At 34.0% G+C, this 26,006-nt stretch overlaps 1 protein-coding gene across 2 annotated transcripts in view; it reads left to right on the forward strand.

The window, feature by feature from the left end:
- The window catches only part of RIMS1 (regulating synaptic membrane exocytosis 1), an 831,266-nt gene that overhangs the window by 626,374 nt on the left and 178,886 nt on the right, over nt 1–26,006 (forward strand). For both annotated transcript variants that reach the window (XM_053710432.1, XM_053710433.1), the window contains one exon: nt 10,717–10,949. In XM_053710432.1, the coding sequence (XP_053566407.1) occupies nt 10,717–10,949 (233 nt within the window). The remainder of the gene's footprint in view (nt 1–10,716; nt 10,950–26,006) is intronic.

The raw sequence follows: 26,006 nt of genomic DNA on the forward strand, positions 1-26,006 counted from the left end.
ATAACACTGTGCTCGTGCACGTGAAATTATCTGAGAGCAGGCACTGATTGGCTAGACTGCAAGTCTGTCAAAAGAACTAAAATAAAGGGGCAGTTCACAGAGGCTTAGATACAAGATAATCACAGAGGTTAAAAGTATATTAATATAACTGTGTTGGTTATGCAAAACTGGGGAATGGGTAATAAAGGGATTATCTATCTTTTAAAACAATACAAATTCTGATGTAGACTGTCCCTTTAAACTTTAGCTGCAATGGTTATGATAAAGGCACAAGGATAATTTTCTTTTCATTGAATGCTATGTGTGACTAAGCTATAAGGCACTTTAATAAATGCCCATGTTTACTGCCGCAGCTTTCCTTTTTTTATTATGAAACAAAGGCTTGAGTTAGGAGCATAGGGTTTTAATGATAATAAAATAAGTCCATTTGCACATCACTCTTATGAATAAATGCAAAAAATATATATATACATTTTAGTCAAACATTATTTTTGTCATTCCGAAGAAGAGGGTATTGTTTCTTCTGTTATGTGTGATCAGTCCACGGGTCATCATTACTTCTGGGATATAACTCCTCCCCAACAGGAAATGCAAGAGGATTCACCCAGCAGAGCTGCATATAGCTCCTCCCCTCTACGTCAGTCCCAGTCATTCTCTTGCACCCAACGACTAGATAGGATGTGTGAGAGGACTATGGTGATTATACTTAGTTTTTATGACTTCAATCAAAAGTTTGTTATTTTACAATAGCACCGGAGCGTGTTATTACTTCTCTGGCAGAGTTTGAGGAAGAATCTACCAGAGTTTTTTACTATGATTTTAACCGGAGTAGTTAAGATCATATTGCTGTTCTCGGCCATCTGAGGGAGGTAAAAGCTTCAGATCAGGGGACAGCGGGCAGATGAATCTGCATTGAGGTATGTAGCAGTTTTTATTTTCTGAATGGAATTGATGAGAAAATCCTGCCATACCGTTATAATGACATGTATGTATACACTTCAGTATTCTGGGGATGGTATTTCACCGGAACTACTCTGTTAAAAGTCACTAATCCTTTTAATAAGTATTTATCATGTTAAACGTTTTTGCTGGAATGTAGAATCGTTTACATTTCTGAGGTACTGAGTGAATAAATATTTGGGCATTATTTTCCACTTGGCAGTTGTTTGGTTTTAATTGTGACAGTTTCGTTTCTCTTCACTGCTGTGTGTGAGGGGGAGGGGCCGTTTTTGGCGCTCTTTGCTACGCATCAAAAAATTCCAGTCAGTTACTCTTATATTTCCTGCATGATCCGGTTCATCTCTGACAGATCTCAGGGGTCTTCAAACTTCTTTGGAGGGAGGTAGATTCTCTCAGCAGAGCTGTGAGAATTTTATATTGACTGTGAATAAAAACGTTGCTCTGTAATTTTTATGTCAAATTTAATTATTGTTATTTTTCTAATGGGAACAAACCTTTGCTAAAGTTGTGTTGTTTTAAAGTTTGATGCTATAACTGTTTTTCAGTTCATTACTTCAACTGTCATTTAATCGTTTAGTACCTCTTTGAGGCACAGTACGTTTTTGCTAAAAAAGATTATAACCAAGTTGCAAGTTTATTGCTAGTGTGTTAAACATGTCTGACTCAGAGGAAGATATCTGTGTCATTTGTTCCAATGCCAAGGTGGAGCCCAATAGAAATTTATGTACTAACTGTATTGATGCTACTTTAAATAAAAGTCAATCTGTACAATTTGAACAAATTTCACCAAACAGCGAGGGGAGAGTTATGCCGACTAACTCGCCTCACGCGGCAGTACCTGCATCTCCCGCCCGGGAGGTGCGTGATATTATGGCGCCTAGTACATCTGGGCGGCCATTACAGATAACATTACAAGATATGGCTACTGTTATGACTGAAGTTTTGTCTAAATTACCAGAACTAAGAGGCAAGCGTGATCACTCTGGGGTGAGAAAAGAGTGCGCTGACAATACTAGGGCCATGTCTGATACTGCGTCACAGCTTGCAGAGCATGAGGACGGAGAGCTTCATTCTGTAGGTGACGGTTCTGATCCAAACAGATTGGATTCAGATATTTCAAATTTTAAATTTAAATTGGAGAACCTCCGTGTATTACTAGGGGAGGTCTTAGCAGCTCTCAATGATTGTAACACCGTTGCAATACCAGAGAAACTGTGTAGGTTGGATAAATACTTTGCGGTACCGGCGAGTACTGACGTTTTTCCTATACCTAAGAGACTAACTGAAATTGTTACTAAGGAGTGGGATAGACCCGGTGTGCCGTTCTCACCCCCTCCAATATTTAGAAAGATGTTTCCAATAGACACCACCACTCGGGACTTATGGCAAACGGTCCCTAAGGTGGAGGGAGCAGTTTCTACTTTAGCTAAGCGTACCACTATCCCGGTGGAGGATAGCTGTGCTTTTTCAGATCCAATGGATAAAAAATTAGAGGGTTACCTTAAGAAAATGTTTGTTCAACAAGGTTTTATATTGCAACCCCTTGCATGTATCGCGCCGATTACGGCTGCGGCAGCATTTTGGATTGAGTCTCTGGAAGAGAACCTTAGTTCATCTACGCTAGACGACATTACGGACAGGCTTAGAGTCCTTAAACTAGCTAATTCATTCATTTCGGAGGCCGTAGTACATTTAACCAAACTTACGGCTAAGAACTCAGGATTCGCCATACAGGCACGTAGGGCGCTGTGGCTAAAATCCTGGTCAGCTGATGTTACTTCTAAGTCCAAATTACTTAATATACCTTTCAAGGGGCAGTCTTTATTTGGGCCCGGTTTGAAAGAAATTATCGCTGACATTACAGGAGGTAAGGGCCACGCCCTACCTCAAGACAAAGCCAAAGCTAAGGCTAGACAGTCTAATTTTCGTCCCTTTCGGAATTTCAAAACAGGAGCAGCATCAACCTCCACTGCACCAAAACAGGAGGGAGCTGTTGCTCGTTACAGGCAAGGCTGGAAGCCTAACCAGTCCTGGAACAAGAGCAAGCAGGCCAGGAAACCTGCTGCTGCCCCAAAGACAGCATGAACCGAGAGCCCCCGATCCGGGACCGGATCTAGTGGGGGGCAGACTTTCTCTCTTCGCCCAGGCCTGGGCAAGAGATGTTCAGGATCCCTGGGCGCTAGAGATCATATCTCAGGGATACCTTCTAGACTTCAAATTATCTCCCCCAAGAGGGAGATTTCATCTGTCAAGGTTGTCAACAAACCAGATAAAGAAAGAAGCGTTTCTACGCTGTGTACAAGATCTGTTATTAATGGGAGTGATCCATCCGGTTCCGCGGTCGGAACAAGGACAAGGGTTCTACTCAAACCTGTTTGTGGTTCCCAAAAAAGAGGGAACTTTCAGGCCAATCTTAGATTTAAAGATTCTAAACAAATTCCTAAGAGTTCCATCGTTCAAAATGGAAACTATTCGGACAATCTTACCCATGATCCAAAAGGGTCAGTACATGACCACAGTGGATTTAAAAGATGCTTACCTTCACATACCGATTCACAAAGATCATCACCGGTATCTAAGGTTTGCCTTCTTAGACAGGCACTACCAGTTTGTAGCTCTTCCATTCGGATTGGCTACGGCTCCAAGAATCTTCACAAAGGTTCTGGGTGCCCTTCTGGCGGTACTAAGACCGCGAGGGATTTCGGTAGCTCCATACCTAGACGACATTCTAATACAAGCTTCAAGCTTTCAAACTGCCAAGTCTCATACAGAGTTAGTTCTGGCATTTCTAAGGTCGCATGGATGGAAAGTGAACGAAAAGAAGAGTTCTCTTTTTCCTCTCACAAGAGTTCCATTCTTGGGGACTCTTATAGATTCTGTAGAAATGAAGATTTACCTGACAGAAGACAGGTTAACAAAGCTTCAAAATGCATGCCGTGTCCTTCATTCCATTCAACACCCGTCAGTAGCTCAATGCATGGAGGTGATCGGCTTAATGGTAGCGGCAATGGACATAGTACCTTTTGCACGCCTACACCTCAGACCGCTGCAATTGTGCATGCTAAGTCAGTGGAATGGGGATTACTCAGATTTGTCCCCTACTCTGAATCTGAATCAAGAGACCAGAAATTCTCTTCTATGGTGGCTTTATCGGCCACACCTGTCCAGGGGGATGCCATTCAGCAGGCCAGACTGGACAATTGTAACAACAGACGCCAGCCTACTAGGTTGGGGCGCTGTCTGGAATTCTCTGAAGGCTCAGGGACTATGGAATCAGGAGGAGAGTCTCCTTCCAATAAACATCCTGGAATTGAGAGCAGTTCTCAATGCCCTTCTGGCTTGGCCCCAATTAACAACTCGGGGGTTCATCAAGTTTCAGTCGGACAACATCACGACTGTAGCTTACATCAACCATCAGGGAGGGACAAGAAGCTCCCTAGCAATGATGGAAGTATCAAAGATAATTCGCTGGGCAGAGTCTCACTCTTGCCACCTGTCAGCAATCCACATCCCGGGAGTGGAGAACTGGGAGGCGGATTTCTTGAGTCGCCAGACTTTTCATCCGGGGGAGTGGGAACTTCATCCGGAGGTCTTTGCCCAAATACTTCGACGTTGGGGCAAACCAGAGATAGATCTCATGGCGTCTCGCCAGAACGCCAAACTTCCTCTCTACGGGTCCAGATCCAGGGATCCGGGAGCGGTTCTGATAGATGCTTTGACAGCACCTTGGAACTTCGGGATGGCTTATGTGTTTCCACCCTTCCCGCTGCTTCCTCGATTGATTGCCAAAATCAAACAGGAGAGAGCATCAGTGATTCTAATAGCGCCTGCATGGCCACGCAGGACTTGGTATGCAGATCTAGTGGACATGTCATCCTGTCCGCCTTGGTCTCTACCTCTAAGACAGGACCTTCTGATACAGGGTCCATTCAAACATCAAAATCTAACTTCTCTGAAGCTGACTGCTTGGAAATTGAACGCTTGATTTTATCAAAACGTGGTTTTTCTGAGTCGGTTATTGATACCCTGATACAGGCTAGGAAGCCTGTTACCAGAAGGATTTACCATAAAATATGGCGTAAATACCTATACTGGTGCGAATCCAAAGGTTACTCCTGGAGTAAGGTTAGGATCGCTAGGATATTGTCCTTTCTACAAGAAGGTTTAGAAAAGGGTTTATCAGCTAGTTCATTAAAGGGACAGATTTCAGCTCTGTCCATCTTGTTACACAGGCGTCTGTCAGAAAATCCAGACGTCCAGGCCTTTTGTCAGGCTTTAGCTAGGATCAAGCCTGTGTTTAAAGCTGTTGCTCCGCCATGGAGTTTAAACTTAGTTCTTAACGTTTTACAGGGTGTTCCGTTTGAACCCCTTCATTCCATTGATATAAAATTGTTATCTTGGAAAGTTCTGTTTTTAATGGCTATTTCCTCGGCTCGAAGAGTCTCTGAGTTATCAGCCTTACATTGTGATTCTCCTTATCTGATTTTTCACTCAGACAAGGTAGTTCTGCGTACTAAACCTGGGTTCTTACCTAAGGTAGTCACTAACAGGAATATCAATCAAGAGATTGTTGTTCCATCCTTGTGTCCAAATCCTTCTTCAAAGAAGGAACGTCTTCTACACAATCTGGATGTAGTTCGTGCCCTCAAGTTCTACTTGCAGGCAACTAAAGATTTTCGCCAAACTTCTTCCCTGTTTGTCGTTTATTCTGGACAGAGGAGAGGTCAAAAAGCTTCTGCTACCTCTCTCTCTTTTTGGCTTCGTAGCATAATACGTTTAGCCTATGAGACTGCTGGACAGCAGCCTCCTGAAAGAATTACAGCTCACTCCACTAGAGCTGTGGCTTCCACTTGGGCCTTTAAGAATGAGGCCTCTGTTGAACAGATTTGCAAGGCTGCAACTTGGTCTTCGCTTCATACTTTTTCCAAATTTTACAAATTTGACACTTTTGCTTCTTCGGAGGCTATTTTTGGGAGAAAGGTTCTTCAGGCAGTGGTTCCTTCTGTATAATGAGCCTGCCTATCCCTCCCGTCATCCGTGTACTTTTGCTTTGGTATTGGTATCCCAGAAGTAATGATGACCCGTGGACTGATCACACATAACAGAAGAAAACATAATTTATGCTTACCTGATAAATTCCTTTCTTCTGTTGTGTGATCAGTCCACGGCCCGCCCTGTTTTAAGGCAGGTAAATATCTTTTAAATTATACTCCAGTCACCACTTCACCCTTGGTTACTCCTTTCTCGTTGATTCTTGGTCGAATGACTGGGACTGACGTAGAGGGGAGGAGCTATATGCAGCTCTGCTGGGTGAATCCTCTTGCATTTCCTGTTGGGGAGGAGTTATATCCCAGAACTAATGATGACCCGTGGACTGATCACACAACAGAAGAAAGGAATTTTTCAGGTAAGCATAAATTATGTTTTTCCTGTGTGATTGTTCAGAAGGTAGCATGTTACATATTACATAGAAATTCTACGCCTCTTCTTCATGTACTCTGATCATTTTTTAATATTGGTCCAATTTATCCATTCACCATGATTTATTGATCTGTCTGTGTATCTTGACCTGATCGGTGTAAAGTAGTATGTTGCATAGAATTGTTTATTTTAATAGACATAATGGCCTCTATTTATCAAGCCGTCAACCGCAAATACGCTGGAATTCCGCAGCATATTTGTGGCGAGCCTGATTTGCCTTAGTTATCAAAGGCTAGAGACCGGCAAAAGTAGAAATTTGTGACATAACATACGATCCGTCGGACTCAGTCCGACACAGATCGATGGTTACGTCACTCCAGATGTTCCGAACGCAAGTTCGGCACTATCTGACTGCTTTTGCTAGTTATCAAGATCCTACCAGGTACGCTCAGCACTTTTGGCCCATCGTACCTGGTTTTCAATCCGCCGCCCTGGAGGCGGCGGATGCCATAGGAAACAATGGGAGTCTGACAGCAGCGAAAGCTCATGTTCGCTGCTGCCCGATATCCCATTGATTCCACCTAACACCCTAACATGTACCCTGAGTCTAAACACCCCTAATCTGCCGCTCCTACACCGCCGCCACCTACATTATACTTAATAACCCCTAATCTGCCGCCCGACACCGCCGCCACCTACATTATACTTATTAACCCCTAAACCGCCGCGTCCGTAGCCCATCGCCACTCTAATAAACTTATTAACCCCTAAACAGCCGCTCCCGGACCCCACACAACTAAATAAAGTTATTAACCCCATAAACCGCTGCTCCCGGACTCCGACGCCACCTACATTATATTTATTAACCCCTAATCTGCCCCCTCTACACCGCCGCCACTATATTAATTTTATTAACCTCTAAACCTAAGCCTAACCCTAACACCCCCCTAACTTAAATATTATTTAAATTAATCAAAATAAATGTACTATTATTAACTAAATTATTCCTATTTAAAACTAAATACTTACCTGTAAAATAAACCCTAAGATAGCTACAATATAATTAATAATTACATTGTAGCTATTTTATGATTTATTTTTATTTTACAGGCAACTTTGTATTTATTTTAACTAGGTACAATAGTTATTAAACAGTTATTAACTATTTAATAACTACCTAGCTAAAATAAATACAAAAGTACCTGTAAAATAAATCCTAACCTAAGTTACAATTACACCTAACACTACAATTAAATAAATTAAATTAATTAACTACAATTACCTACAATTAAATAAAATAAACTAAAGTACAAAAACCCCCCACTAAATTACAGAAAATAAAAAAATTACAAGAATTTTAAACTAATTACACCTAATCTAAGCCCCTAATAAAATAAAAAAGCCCCCCAAAACAATAAAATTCCCTGCCCTATACTAAATTACAAATAGCCCTTAAAAGGGCCTTTTGCGGGCAGAAGTCTTCATCCGATCCGGGCAGAAGAGGACCTCCAGACGAGCAGAAGTCTTCATCCAGGCAGCATCTTCTATCTTCATCCATCCTGAGCGGAGTGGGTCCATCTTCAAGCCATCCGACGTGGAGCATCCTCTTCCATCGTTGTCCTAACGAAGAATGAAGGTTCCTTTAAATGACATCAGGATTCTATCAGCCAATTGGAATTAAGGAAGGAAAAATCCTATTGGCTGATGCAATCAGCCAATAGAATTGAGCTTGCATTCTATTGACTGATTGGAACAGCCAATAGAATACAAGCTCAATCCTATTGGCTGATTGGATCAGCCAATAGGATTTAACTTCAATAATATTGGCTGATTGCATCAGCCAATATGATTTTTCCTACCTTAATTCCGATTGGCTGATAGGATTCTTTCAGCCAATTGGAATTAAGGTAGGAAAAATTTAATCCGCGTCGGATGGCTTGAAGATGGACCCGCTCCGGATGGATGAAGATAGAAGATGCCGCCTGGATGAAGACTTCTGCTCGTCTGGAGGTCCTCTTCTGCCCGGATCGGATGAAGACTTCTGCCCGTCTGGAGGACCACTTGTGCCCAGCTGGGTGAAGACGGCTCAAGGTAGGGTGATCTTCAAAGGGGTAGTGTTAGGTTTTTTAAGGGAGGTTTGGGTGGGTTTTAGAGTAGGGTTGGTTGTGTGGGTGGTGGGTTTTAATGTTGGGGGGGTTGTATTTCTTTTTTTACAGGTAAAAGAGCTGATTACTTTGGGGCAATGCCCCGCAAAAGGCCCTTTTAAGGGCTATTTGTAATTTAGTATAGGGTAGGGAATTTTATTATTTTGGGGGGCTTTTTTATTTTATTAGGGGGCTTAGATTAGGTGTAATTAGTTTAAAATTCTTGCCATTTTTTATTGTCTGTAATTTAGTGGGGGGGGTTGTACTTTAGTTTATTTTATTTAATTGTTGGTAATTGTAGTTAATTAATTTAATTTATTTAATTGTAGTGTTAGGTGTAATTGTAACTTAGGTTAGGATTTATTTTACAGGTACTTTTGTATTTATTTTAGCTAGGTAGTTAATAAATATTTAATAACTATTGTACCTAGTTAAAATAAATACAAAGTTGCCTGTAAAATAAAAATAAATCCTAAAATAGCTACAATGTAATTATTAATTATATTGTAGCTATCTTAGGGTTTATTTTATAGGTAAGTATTTAGTTTTAAATAGGAATAATTTAGTTAATAATAGTAATATTTATTTAGATTTATTTAAATTATATTTAAGTTAGGGGGTTTAGGGTTAGACTTAGGTTTAGGGGTTAATTCATTTAATATAGTCGCGACGGTGTAGGGGGGGGGGCAGATTAGGGGTTAATATGTATAATGTAGGTGGTGGCGGGCTCCGGGAGCGGCGGTTTAGGGGTTAAACATTTTATTCAGTTGTGGCGGGGTCCGGGATCAGCAGGATAGGGGTTAATAACTTAATGTATGTGGTATAATGTAGGTGGCGGAGGGGTCCGGAAGCGGCAGTTTAGGGGTTAATATATTTATTATAGTTGCGGCGGGGTCGGGAGCGGCGGTTTAGGGGTTAATAAGTTTAGTTGCGGGTGGATCCAGGAGCGCGGTTTAGGGGGTAAAACTGTATAGTATAGTGTAGGTGCTTAGTGACAGTATAGCAAGAAAGCTGCAAATAAGCCGAAGAGCAGCGAGATCGATGACTGTTAGTTAACAACAGTCCGCTGCTCATCGCACCGTACTTGGTGCGCAGCTTTTTGACAGCTTTCTTGATAAATTTGGCAAACGTATTCAGGTCCGCGGCAACGATGTTAGGCGATCTTAGGCAAGCGTATTGGGGCCGTTGAATGCAGGTAAGTAGACAGCTTGATAAATAGAGGCCTTAATATCTCCTTTAATGCTTTAGCCTTAATTGTTTTAAAGTAATAAAACTGTTTTGACAACAAAGAAATTAAAAAAACATAAAACTTATATGTTTGATATTACATTGTCAGACTCCCTTTTCCTAGTCTTTCTCGCATCAGAGACTGTGTTAATCAAGTTGTGTTATTTAAGATGCAGGCATTTCTGGTAAACCTATTTTCCATATAAAGCACCAAATAACATAAGGTTTTGTCTGCCAGAATAATTTATGCTGTTTATCCTTTCAATAATTATATTGGTTTAAATACTGGACGAGAACGTACACAAGCTTAAAGGGACAATCTACTCCTTTTTTATTGTTTAAAAAAGATAGATAATCCCTTTATTACCCATTGCCCAGTTTTGCATAACCAACACAGTTATATTAATATACTTTTTTACCTCTGTGATTACCTTGTATCTAAACCTCTGCAGATTGCCCCCTAATCTCAGTTTTTTGATAGACTTGCATTTAAGCCAATCAATGCTAACTCATAAATAACTCCACGGTAGTGAGCACACTTTTTTTTATCTATATGACACACATGAACTAGCACTGCTTAGCTGTGAAAAACTGTAAAAATGCACTGAGATAAGAGGCGGCCTTCAAAGGCTTAGAAATTAGTATGTGATCTAGGTTTAGCTTCAACAAAGAATACCAAAAGAAGAAGTCAAATTTGATGATAAAAGTAAATTGGAAAGTTGTTTAAAATCGCATGCCCTATCTGAATCATGACAGTTTAATTTTGACTAGACTGTCCCTTTAAAATATTGATTAATAAATGATGTTGTTAGTGTGACTAGCAATATAACTGTTCATATCTGCAAAACTAAATGGATAATATAACATTTATTACGGGAAATAAATACTGTGTTAATAACCAGTTAGGCCTGATTTCCAGGAACTATATATTTATATATATATTTTTATATGTCCCTCCTTATAGTTCGTTTACGCCTAAAATGCAAGGTAGACGGATGGGAACTTCAGGGAGAATAACTAAGAGCACAAGTGTGAGTGGAGAAATTTACAAGCTTGAACACAATGATGGAAGCCAGTCTGACACAGCTGTTGGTACAGTAGGATCTGGTGGGAAAAAAAGGAGATCAAGTTTAAGTGCCAAAGTCGTTGCCATAGTCTCACGAAGAAGTAGAAGCACGTCGCAGCTTAGCCATACAGGTGAGCGGTTGACATTTTTATACTATTTTTTTTCTTTTTCACAAGCCACAATTTGGCAATTATTGTATACCATGGTTTAAATATGATTTATATATAAATACTAGTAATATTTTATTATTTTGTGTTGTTGCTCTAAATAAGAACCCAGCACTTCCCAATCATAGAGGGTTTTTTCTTTAAGACAATCACAAACAGCATTATATCAATTTAAATTCATGAAATAATTGTGTGAATGAAAGATCAGCCTTGAATTATATTGTTGTTCTTTTTCATAAATCAACCGTATTTAGTTCTTATAAAAAGCAATTTAGTAAAGTGTTAAGGGACGATTCTTTCTTTAGCTGAAACTTAGTATATTCTTAGAGTACTTTAGCAAAAATAGGTCAGTGAATTTCTGTACAGTTCAGCGTAATACTGAATTATATTATGTAAGTGTTTATTCGTTTTTTGCACGTTCAAACATCTTAAAAGCCTGGGATCTGATTGCCCAAAGCAAATTCAAATATAATGAATCTAGGAAGGAGAACATACTTGCAATGTCCCCTTTTCAAAACCAGCCTTTTAAGCAGTGAGCTAGTTGGTCTCATGGCAGAATACGCTGTACCGCTAAAGAGATAAGTGAAAGGTAAGAAAATGGTTTCTTATGCTACATTATTGTTTCCTAACAAACCTAACATTCTTTTTGTCTGCAAATTTGAGAGCTTTGTTTACTAAATTGTCTTAAATTGAGTTACTGCTTTATCTTGATTGATTAAATAAGATATTGAAGATAAATTCACAGTAGATGTAGATATATACTGAGATATACTGAGTAGATGTAGATATATACTGAGATAAACTGAGTAGATGTAGATATATACTGAGATATACTGAGTATATGTAGATATATACTGAGATATACTGAGTAGATGTAGATATATACTGAGATACACTGAGTAGATGTAGATATATACTGAGATATACTGAGTAGATGTAGATATATACTGAGATAAACTGAGTAGATGTAGATATATACTGAGATATACTGAGTAGATGTAGATATATACTGAGATATACTGAGTAGATGTAGATATATACTGAGATAAACTGAGTAGATGTAGATATATACTGAGATAAACTGAGTAGATGTAGATATATACTGAGATATACTGAGTAGATGTAGATATATACTGAGATAAACTGAGTAGATGTAGATATATACTGAGATAAACTGAGTAGATGTAGATATATACTGAGATATACTGTGTAGATGTAGATATATACTGAGATAAACTGAGTAGATGTAGATATATACTGAGATATACTGAGTAGATGTAGATATATACTGAGATAAACTGAGTAGATGTAGATATATACTGAGATATACTGAGTAGATGTAGATATATACTGAGATATACTGAGTAGATGTAGATATATACTGAGATATACTGAGTAGATGTAGATATATACTGAGATATACTGAGTAGATGTAGATATATACTGAGCTACACTGAGTAGATGTAGATATATGAGTAGATGTAGATATATACTGAGATATACTGAGTAGATGTAGATATATACTGAGATATACTGAGTAGATGTAGATATATACTGAGATATACTGAGTAGATGTAGATATATACATATATAAACTGAGTAGATGTAGATATATACTGAGATATACTGAGTAGATGTAGATATATACTGAGATATACTGAGTAGATGTAGATATATACATATATAAACTGAGTAGATGTAGATATATACTGAGATATACTGAGTAGATGTAGATATATACTGAGATATACTGAGTAGTGTAGATATATACTGAGATATACTGAGTAGATGTAGATATATACTGAGATAAACTGAGTAGATGTAGATATATACTGAGATATACTGAGTAGATGTAGATATATACTGAGATATACTGAGTAGATGTAGATATATAATGAGATATACTGAGTAGATGTAGATATATACTGAGATATACTGAGTAGATGTAGATATATACTGAGATATACTGAGTAGATGTAGATATATACTGAGATATACTAATTAGATGTAGATATATACTGAGATATACTGAGTAGATGTAGATATATACTGAGATATACTGAGTAGATGTAGATATATACTGAGATATACTGAGTAGATGTAGATATATAATGAGATATACTGAGTAGATGTAGATATATACTGAGATATACTGAGTAGATGTAGATATATACTGAGATATACTGAGTAGATGTAGATATATACTGAGATATACTGAGTAGATGTAGATATATACTGAGATATACTGAGTAGATGTAGATATATACATATATAAACTGAGTAGATGTAGATATATACTGAGATATACTGAGTAGATGTAGATATATACTGAGATATACTGAGTAGATGTAGTTATATACATATATAAACTGAGTAGATGTAGATATATACTGAGATATACTGAGTAGATGTAGATATATACTGAGATATACTGAGTAGATGTAGATATATACTGAGATACACTGAGAAGATGTAGATATATACTGAGATATACTGAGTATATGTAGATATATACTGAGATATACTGAGTAGATGTAGATATATACTGAGTAGATGTAGATATATACTGAGATATACTGAGTAGATGTAGATATATACTGAGATATACTGAGTAGATGTAGATATATACTGAGATATACTGAGTAGATGTAGATATATACTGAGATATACTGAGTAGATGTAGATATATACATATATAAACTGAGTAGATGTAGATTTATACTGAGATATACTGAGTAGATGTAGATATATACTGAGATATATTGAGTAGATGTAGATATATACTGAGATACACTGAGTAGATGTAGATATATACTGAGATACACTGAGTAGATGTAGATATATACTGAGATATACTGAGTAGATGTAGATATATACTGAGATATACTGAGTAGATGTAGATATATACTGAGATATACTGAGTAGATGTAGATATATACTGAGATATACTGAGTAGATGTAGATATATACTGAGATATACTGAGTAGATGTAGATATATACTGAGATATACTGAGTAGATGTAGATATATACTGAGATATACTGAGTAGATGTAGATATATACTGAGATATACTGAGTAGATGTAGATATATACTGAGATATACTGAGTAGATGTAGATATATACTGAGATATACTGAGTAGATGTAGATATATACTGAGATATACTGAGTAGATGTAGATATATACTGAGATATACTCAGTAGATGTAGATATATACATATATAAACTGAGTAGATGTAGATATATACTGAGATATACTGAGTAGATGTAGATATATACTGAGATATACTGAGTAGATGTAGATATATACTGAGATACACTGAGTAGATGTAGATATATACTGAGATATACTGAGTAGATGTAGATATATACTGAGATATACTGAGTAGATGTAGATATATACTGAGATAAACTGAGTAGATGTAGATATATACTGAGATATACTGAGTAGATGTAGATATATACATATATAAACTGAGTAGATGTAGATATATACTGAGATATACTGAGTAGATGTAGATATATACTGAGATATACTGAGTAGTGTAGATATATACTGAGATATACTGAGTAGATGTAGATATATACTGAGATAAACTGAGTAGATGTAGATATATACTGAGATATACTGAGTAGATGTAGATATATACTGAGATATACTGAGTAGATGTAGATATATACTGAGATATACTGAGTAGATGTAGATATATACTGAGATACACTGAGTAGATGTAGATATATACTGAGATACACTGAGTAGATGTAGATATATACTGAGATATACTGAGTAGATGTAGATATATATTGAGATATACTGAGTAGATGTAGATATATGCTGAGATATACTGAGTAGATGTAGATATATACTGAGATATACTGAGTAGATGTAGATATATACTGAGATATACTAATTAGATGTAGATATATACTGAGATATACTGAGTAGATGTAGATATATACTGAGATATACTGAGTAGATGTAGATATATACTGAGATATACTGAGTAGATGTAGATATATAATGAGATATACTGAGTAGATGTAGATATATAATGAGATATACTGAGTAGATGTAGATATATACTGAGATATACTGAGTAGATGTAGATATATACTGAGATATACTGAGTAGATGTAGATATATACTGAGATATACTGAGTAGATGTAGATATATACTGAGATATACTGAGTAGATGTAGATATATACATATATAAACTGAGTAGATGTAGATATATACTGAGATATACTGAGTAGATGTAGATATATATTGAGATATACTGAGTAGATGTAGATATATACTGAGATATACTGAGTAGATGTAGATATATACTGAGATATACTGAGTAGATGTAGATATATACTGAGATATACTGAGTAGATGTAGATATATACTGAGATACACTGAGTAGATGTAGATATATACTGAGATATACTGAGTATATGTAGATATATACTGAGATATACTGAGTAGATGTAGATATATACTGAGTAGATGTAGATATATACTGAGATATACTGAGTAGATGTAGATATATACTGAGATATACTGAGTAGATGTAGATATATACTGAGATATACTGAGTAGATGTAGATATATACTGAGATATACTGAGTAGATGTAGATATATACATATATAAACTGAGTAGATGTAGATATATACTGAGATATACTGAGTAGATGTAGATATATACTGAGATACACTGAGTAGATGTAGATATATACTGAGATACACTGAGTAGATGTAGATATATACTGAGATATACTGAGTAGATGTAGATATATACTGAGATATACTGAGTAGATGTAGATATATACTGAGATATACTGAGTAGATGTAGATATATACTGAGATATACTGAGTAGATGTAGATATATACTGAGATATACTCAGTAGATGTAGATATATACATATATAAACTGAGTAGATGTAGATATATACTGAGATACACTGAGTAGATGTAGATATATACTGAGATATACTGAGTATATGTAGATATATACTGAGATATACTGAGTAGATGTAGATATATACTGAGTAGATGTAGATATATACTGAGATATACTGAGTAGATGTAGATATATACTGAGATATACTGAGTAGATGTAGATATATACTGAGATATACTGAGTAGATGTAGATATATACTGAGATAATACTGAGTTAGATGTAGATATATACTGAGATATACTGAGTAGATGTAGATATATACCTGAGATATACTGAGTATGATGTACGATATATACTGAGAATAACTGAGTAGATGTAGATATATACTGAGATATACTGAAGTAGATGTAGATATATACAGAGATACACTGAGTAGATGTAGATATATACTAGATAATACTGAGTAGATGTAGATATATACTGAGATATACTGAGTAGATGTAGATATATACTGAGATATACTGAGTAGATGTAGATATATACTGAGATAATACTGAGTAGATGTAGATATATACTGATATATACTTAGTAGATGTAGATATATACTGAGATATACTGAGTAGATGTAGATATATACTGATATAACTGAGTAGATGTAGATATATACTGAGATATACTGAGTAGATGTAGATATATAATGAGATATACTGAAGTAGATGTAGATATATAGATGGATAAACTGAGTAGATGTAGATATATACTGAGATATACTGAGTAGATGTAGATATATACTGAGATATACTGAGTAGATGTAGATATATACTGAGATATACTGAGTAGATGTAGATATATACTGAGATATACTGAGTAGATGTAGATATATACATATATAAACTGAGTAGATGTAGATTTATACTGAGATATACTGAGTAGATGTAGATATATACTGAGATATACTGAGTAGATGTAGATATATACTGAGATACACTGAGTAGATGTAGATATATACTGAGATACACTGAGTAGATGTAGATATATACTGAGATATACTGAGTAGAATGTAGATATATACTGAGATATACTGAGTAGATGTAGATATATACTGAGATATACTGAGTAGATGTAGATATATACTGAGATATACTGAGTAGATGTAGATATATACTGAGATATACTGAGTAGATGTAGATATATACTGAGATATACTGAGTAGATGTAGATATATACTGAGATATACTGAGTAGATGTAGATATATACTGAGATATACTGAGTAGATGTAGATATATACTGAGATATACTGAGTAGATGTAGATATATACATATATAAACTGAGTAGATGTAGATATATACTGAGATATACTGAGTAGATGTAGATATATACTGAGATACACTGAGTAGATGTAGATATATACTGAGATACACTGAGTAGATGTAGATATATACTGAGATATACTGAGTAGATGTAGATATATACTGAGATATACTGAGTAGATGTAGATATATACTGAGATATACTGAGTAGATGTAGATATATACTGAGATATACTGAGTAGATGTAGATATATACTGAGATATACTCAGTAGATGTAGATATATACATATATAAACTGAGTAGATGTAGATATATACTGAGATATACTGAGTAGATGTAGATATATACTGAGATATACTGAGTAGATGTAGATATATACTGAGATACACTGAGTAGATGTAGATATATACTGAGATATACTGAGTAGATGTAGATATATACTGAGATATACTGAGTAGATGTAGATATATACTGAGATAAACTGAGTAGATGTAGATATATACTGAGATATACTGAGTAGATGTAGATATATACATATATAAACTGAGTAGATGTAGATATATACTGAGATATACTGAGTAGATGTAGATATATACTGAGATATACTGAGTAGATGTAGATATATACTGAGATATACTGAGTAGATGTAGATATATACTGAGATACACTGAGTAGATGTAGATATATACTGAGATACACTGAGTAGATGTAGATATATACTGAGATATACTGAGTAGATGTAGATATATACTGAGATATACTGAGTAGATGTAGATATATAGCTGAGATATACTGAGTAGATGTAGATATATACTGAGATATACTGAGTAGATGTAGATATATACTGAGATATACTGAGTAGATGTAGATATATACTGAGATATACTGAGTAGATGTAGATATATACTGAGATATACTGAGTAGATGTAGATATATACTGAGATATACTGAGTAGATGTAGATATATACTGAGATATACTGAGTAGATGTAGATATATACTGAGATATACTGAGTAGATGTAGATATATACTGAGATATACTGAGTAGATGTAGATATATACTGAGATATACTGAGTAGATGTAGATATATACTGAGATACACTGAGTAGATGTAGATATATACTGAGATATCACTGAGTAGATGTAGATATATACTGAGATATACTGAGTAGATGTAGATATATCTGAGATATACTGAGTAGATGTAGATATATACTGAGATATACTGAGTAGATGTAGATATATACTGAGATATACTGAGTAGATGTAGATATATACTGAGATATACTCGAGTAGATGTAGATATATACATGAGATAAACTGAGTAGATGTAGATATATACTGAGATATACTGAGTAATGTAGATATATACTGAGATATACTGAGTAGATGTAGATATATACTGAGATACTACTGAGTAGATGTAGATATATACTGAGATATACTGAGTAGATGTAGATATATACTGAGATATACTGAGTAGATGTAGATATATACTGAGATATACTGAGTAGATGTAGATATATACTGAGATATACTGATAGATGTAGATATATACATATATAAACTGAGTAGATGTAGATATATACTGAGATATACTGAGTAGATGTAGATATATACTGAGATATACTGAGTAGATGTAGATATATACTGAGATATACTGAGTAGATGTAGATATATACTGAGATACTACTGAGTAGATGTAGATATATACTGAGATATACTGAGTTGAGATAGACTGTAGATACTATTACAGAGATATACCTGAGTAGATGTAGATATATACTGAGATATACTGAGTAGATGTAGATATACTGAGATATACTGAGTAGATGTAGATATATACTGAGATATACTGAGTAGATGTAGATATATACTGAGATATACTGATTAGATGTAGATATATACTGAGATATACTGAGTAGATGTAGATATATACTGAGATATACTGAGTAGATGTAGATATATACTGAGATATACTGAGTAGATGTAGATATATACTGAGATATACTGAGTAGATGTAGATATATACTGAGATATACTGAGTAGATGTAGATATATACTGAGATATACTGAGTAGATGTAGATATATACATATATAAACTGAGTAGATGTAGATATATACTGAGATATACTGAGTAGATGTAGATATATACTGAGATACACTGAGTAGATGTAGATATATACTGAGATACACTGAGGAAGATGTAGATATATACTGAGATATAACTGAGTAGATGTAGATCTATACTGAGATATACTGAGTAGATGTAGAAATATACTGAGATATACTGAGTAGAATGTAGATACTATACTGAGATTATAACTGAGGTAGAATGTAAGATATATACTGGAATAAACACTGAGTAGATGTAAGATATATACATGAGTATAACCTGAGTAGATGTAGATATATACATGATATAAACTGAGTAGATGTAGATATATATCCTGAGTAGTATCCTGAGTAGATGTAGATATATACATATATACAACTAAGTAGATGTAGATATATACTGAGATATACTGCGTAGATGTAGATATATACTGAGATATACTGAGTAGATGTAGATATATACTGAGATATACTGAGTCAAGAAGTAAGATATATACATATATAACTGAGTAGATGTAGATATATACTGGAGTATATGAGTTGATGTAGATATACTGAGTATGAGTGATGTAGATAATACATATATAAACTGAGTAGAAGTTAGATATATATCAGAGATATACTGGAGGTAGATGTAGATATATACTGAGATATACTGAGTAGAATGTAGATATATACTGAGATACTACTGAGTAGATGTAGATTATATACTGTGATATCACTGAGTAGAGGTAGATATTATACATGAGATATACTGAGTAGATGTAGATATATACTGGAGGATATACTGAGTAAGATGTAGATAGATAGCTATATAAACTGAGGTATGAATGATAGATATTTACTTGAGATATACTGAGTAGATGTAGATATATACTGAGATATACTGAGTAGATGTAGATATATACTGAGATACACTGAGTAGATGTAGATATATACTGAGATATACTGAGTAGATGTAGATATATACTGAGATATACTGAGTAGTTGTAGATATATACTGAGATATACTGAGTAGATGTAGATATATACTGAGATAAACTGAGTAGATGTAGATATATACTGAGATATACTGAGTAGATGTAGATATATACTGAGATATACTGAGTAGATGTAGATATATACTGAGATATACTGAGTAGATGTAGATATATACTGAGATATACTGAGTAGATGTAGATATATACTGAGATATACTGAGTAGATGTAGATATATACTGAGATATACTGAGTAGATGTAGATATATACTGAGATATACTGAGTAGATGTAGATATATACTGAGATATACTGAGTAGATGTAGATATATACTGAGATATACTGAGTAGATGTAGATATATACTGAGATATACTGAGTAGATGTAGATATATACATATATAAACTGAGTAGATGTAGATATATACTGAGATATACTGAGTAGATGTAGATATATACTGAGATACACTGAGTAGATGTAGATATATACTGAGATACACTGAGTAGATGTAGATATATACTGAGATATACTGAGTAGATGTAGATATATACTGAGATATACTGAGTAGATGTAGATATATACTGAGATATACTGAGTAGATGTAGATATATACTGAGATATACTGAGTAGATGTAGATATATACTGAGATATACTCAGTAGATGTAGATATATACATATATAAACTGAGTAGATGTAGATATATACTGAGATATACTGAGTAGATGTAGATATATACTGAGATATACTGAGTAGATGTAGATATATACTGAGATACACTGAGTAGATGTAGATATATACTGAGATATACTGAGTAGATGTAGATATATACTGAGATATACTGAGTAGATGTAGATATATACTGAGATAAACTGAGTAGATGTAGATATATACTGAGATATACTGAGTAGATGTAGATATATACATATATAAACTGAGTAGATGTAGATATATACTGAGATATACTGAGTAGATGTAGATATATACTGAGATAAACTGAGTAGATGTAGATATATACTGAGATATACTGAGTAGATGTAGATATATACTGAGTATACCTGAGTAGATGTAGTTATATACTGAGATACACTGAGTAGATGTAGATATATACTGAGATATACTGAGTAGATGTAGATATATACTGAGATATACTGAGTAGATGTAGATATATACTGAGATATACTGAGTAGATGTAGATATATACTGAGATATACTGAGTAGATGTAGATATATACATATATAACTGAGTAGATGTAAGATATATACTGAGATATACTGAGTAGATGTAGATATATACTGAGATATACTGAGTAGATGTAGATATATACTGAGATATACTGAGTAGATGTAGATATATACTGAGATATACTGAGTAGATGTAGATATATAATGAGATATACTGAGTAGATGTAGATATATACTGAGATATACTGAGTAGATGTAGATATATACTGAGATATACTGAGTAGATGTAGATATATACTGAGATATACTGAGTAGATGTAGATATATACATATATAAACTGAGTAGATGTAGATATATACTGAGATATACTGAGTAGATGTAGATATATATTGAGATATACTGAGTAGATGTAGATATATACTGAGATATACTGAGTAGATGTAGATATATACTGAGATATACTGAGTAGATGTAGATATATACTGAGATATACTGAGTAGATGTAGATATATACTGAGATACACTGAGTAGATGTAGATATATACTGAGATATACTGAGTATATGTAGATATATACTGAGATATACTGAGTAGATGTAGATATATACTGAGTAGATGTAGATATATACTGAGATATACTGAGTAGATGTAGATATATACTGAGATATACTGAGTAGATGTAGATATATACTGAGATATACTGAGTAGATGTAGATATATACTGAGATATACTGAGTAGATGTAGATATATACTGAGATATACTGAGTAGATGTAGATATATACTGAGATAAACTGAGTAGATGTAGATATATACTGAGATATACTGAGTAGATGTAGATATATACTGAGATATACTGAGTAATGTAGATATATACTGAGATATACTGAGTAGATGTAGATATATACTGAGATATACTGAGTAGATGTAGATATATACTGAGATATACTGAGTAGATGTAGATATATACTGAGATATACTGAGTAGATGTAGATATATACTGAGATATACTGAGTAGATGTAGATATATACTGAGATATACTGAGTAGATGTAGATATATACTGAGATATACTGAGTAGATGTAGATATATACTGAGATATACTGAGTAGATGTAGATATATACTGAGATATACTGAGTAGATGTAGATATATACTGAGATATACTGAGTAGATGTAGATATATACTGAGATATACTGAGTAGATGTAGATATATACTGAGATATACTGAGTAGATGTAGATATATACTGAGATATACTGAGTAGATGTAGATATATACATATATAAACTGAGTAGATGTAGATATATACTGAGATATACTGAGTAGATGTAGATATATACTGAGATACACTGAGTAGATGTAGATATATACTGAGATACACTGAGTAGATGTAGATATATACTGAGATACACTGAGTAGATGTAGATATATACTGAGATATACTGAGTAGATGTAGATATATACTGAGATATACTGAGTAGATGTAGATATATACTGAGATATAATCAGTAGATGTAGATATATACATATATAAACTGAGTAGATGTAGATATATACTGAGATATACTGAGTAGATGTAGATATATACTGAGATATACTGAGTAGATGTAGATATATACTGAGTAGATGTAGATATATACTGAGATACACTGAGTAGATGTAGATATATACTGAGATATACTGAGTAGATGTAGATATATACTGAGATATACTGAGTAGATGTAGATATATACTGAGATATACTGAGTAGATGTAGATATATACTGAGATATACTGAGTAGATGTAGATATATACTGAGATATACGGAGTAGATGTAGATATATACTGAGATATACTGAGTAGATGTATGATATATACTGAGATATACTGAGTAGATGTAGATATATACTGAGATATACTGAGTAGTATGTAGATATATACTGAGATATACTGAGTAGATGTAGATATATACTGAGATATACTGAGTAGATGTAGATATATACTGAGATATACTGAGTTAGATGTAGATATATACTGAGATATACTGAGTAGATGTAGATATATACTGAGAAAGACTGAGTAGATGTAGATATATACTGAGATACACTGAGTAGATGTAGATATATACTGAGATACACTGAGTTAGATGTAGATATTACTGGAGATATACTGAGTAGATGTAATAGTATACTCGAGATATACTGAGTAGTATGTGATATTATACTGAGATATACTGAGTAGATGTAGATATATACTGGAGATATACTGAGTAGATGTAGATATATACTGAGTATACTGAGTAGATGTAGATATATACTGAGATTACTGAGTAGATGTAGATATATTACTGAGATATACTGATAGATGTAGATATATACTGAGATAAACTGAGTAGAGTAAGATATATACTGAGATATACTGAGTAGATGTAGATATATACTGAGATACACTGAGTAGATGTAGATATATACTGAGATATACTGAGTAGATGTAGATATATACTGAGAGTATACTGAGTAGATGTAGATATATACTGAGATATACTGAGTAGATGTAGATATATACTGAGATATACTGAGTAGATTAGATATATACTGAGATATACTGAGTAGATGTAGATATATACTGAGATATACTCATTAGATGTAGATATATACTGAGATATAACTGAGTAGATGTAGATATATACTGAGATATACTGAGTAGATGTAGATATATACTGAGATACACTGAGTAGATGTAGATATATACTGAGATATACTGAGTAGATGTAGATAATACTGAGATATACTGAGTAGATGTAGATATATACTGAGATATACTGAGTAGATGTAGATATACTGAGATAATACTGAGTAGATGTAGATATATACTGAGATATACTGAGTAGATGTAGATATATACTGAGATATACTGAGTAGATGTAGATATATACTGAGATATACTGAGTAGATGTAGATATATACTGAGATATACTGAGTAGATGTAGATATATACTGAGATATACTGAGTAGATGTAGATATATACTGAGATATACTGAGTAGATGTAGATATATACTGAGATATACTGAGTAGATGTAGATATATACTGAGATATACTGAGTAGATGTAGATATATACTGAGATATACTGAGTAGATGTAGATATATACTGAGATATACTGAGTAGATGTAGATATATACTGAGATATACTGAGTAGATGTAGATATATACTGAGATATACTGAGTAGATGTAGATATATACTGAGATATACTGAGTAGATGTAGATATATACTGAGATATACTGAGTAGATGTAGATATATACTGAGCTACACTGAGTAGATGTAGATATATACTGAGATATACTGAGTAGATGTAGATATATACTGAGATATACTGAGTAGATGTAGATATATACTGAGATATACTGAGTAGATGTAGATATATACTGAGATATACTGAGTAGATGTAGATATATACTGAGATATACTGAGTAGATGTAGATATATACTGAGATATACTGAGTAGATGTAGATATATACTGAGATATACTGAGTAGATGTAGATATATACTGAGATATACTGAGTAGATGTAGATATATACTGAGATATACTGAGTAGATGTAGATATATACTGAGATATACTGAGTAGATGTAGATATATACTGAGATAAACTGAGTAGATGTAGATATATACTGAGATATACTGAGTAGATGTAGATATATACTGAGATATACTGAGTAGATGTAGATATATACTGAGATATACTGAGTAGATGTAGATATATACTGAGTAGATGTAGATATATACGAGATATAACTGAGTAGATGTAGATATATACTGAGATATACTGAGTAGATGTAGATATATACTGAGATATACTGAGTAGATGTAGATATATACTGAGATATACTGAGTAGATGTAGATATATACTGAGATACACTGAGTAGATGTAGATATATACTGAGATACACTGAGTAGATGTAGATATATACTGAGATATACTGAGTAGATGTAGATATATACTGAGATATACTGAGTAGTTGTAGATATATACTGAGATATACTGAGTAGATGTAGATATATACTGAGATAAACTGAGTAGATGTAGATATATACTGAGATATACTGAGTAGATGTAGATATATACTGAGATATACTGAGTAGATGTAGATAGATACTGAGATATACTGAGTAGATGTAGATATATACTGAGATATACTGAGTAGATGTAGATATACTGAGATATACTGAGTAGATGTAGATATATACTGAGATATACTGAGTAGATGTAGATATATACTGAGATATACTGAGTGGATGTAGATATATACATATATAAACTGAGTAGATGTAGATATATACTGAGATATACTGAGTAGATGTAGATGTATACTGAGATACACTGAGTAGATGTAGATATATACATATATAAACTGAGTAGATGTAGATATATACTGAGATATACTGAGTAGATGTAGATGTATACTGAGATACACTGAGTAGATGTAGATATATACATATATAAACTGAGTAGATGTAGATATATACTGAGTAGATGTAGATATATACTG

Source organism: Bombina bombina, chromosome 4 (genome assembly GCF_027579735.1).
Source record: "Bombina bombina isolate aBomBom1 chromosome 4, aBomBom1.pri, whole genome shotgun sequence".
Taxonomy (NCBI): domain Eukaryota; kingdom Metazoa; phylum Chordata; class Amphibia; order Anura; family Bombinatoridae; genus Bombina; species Bombina bombina.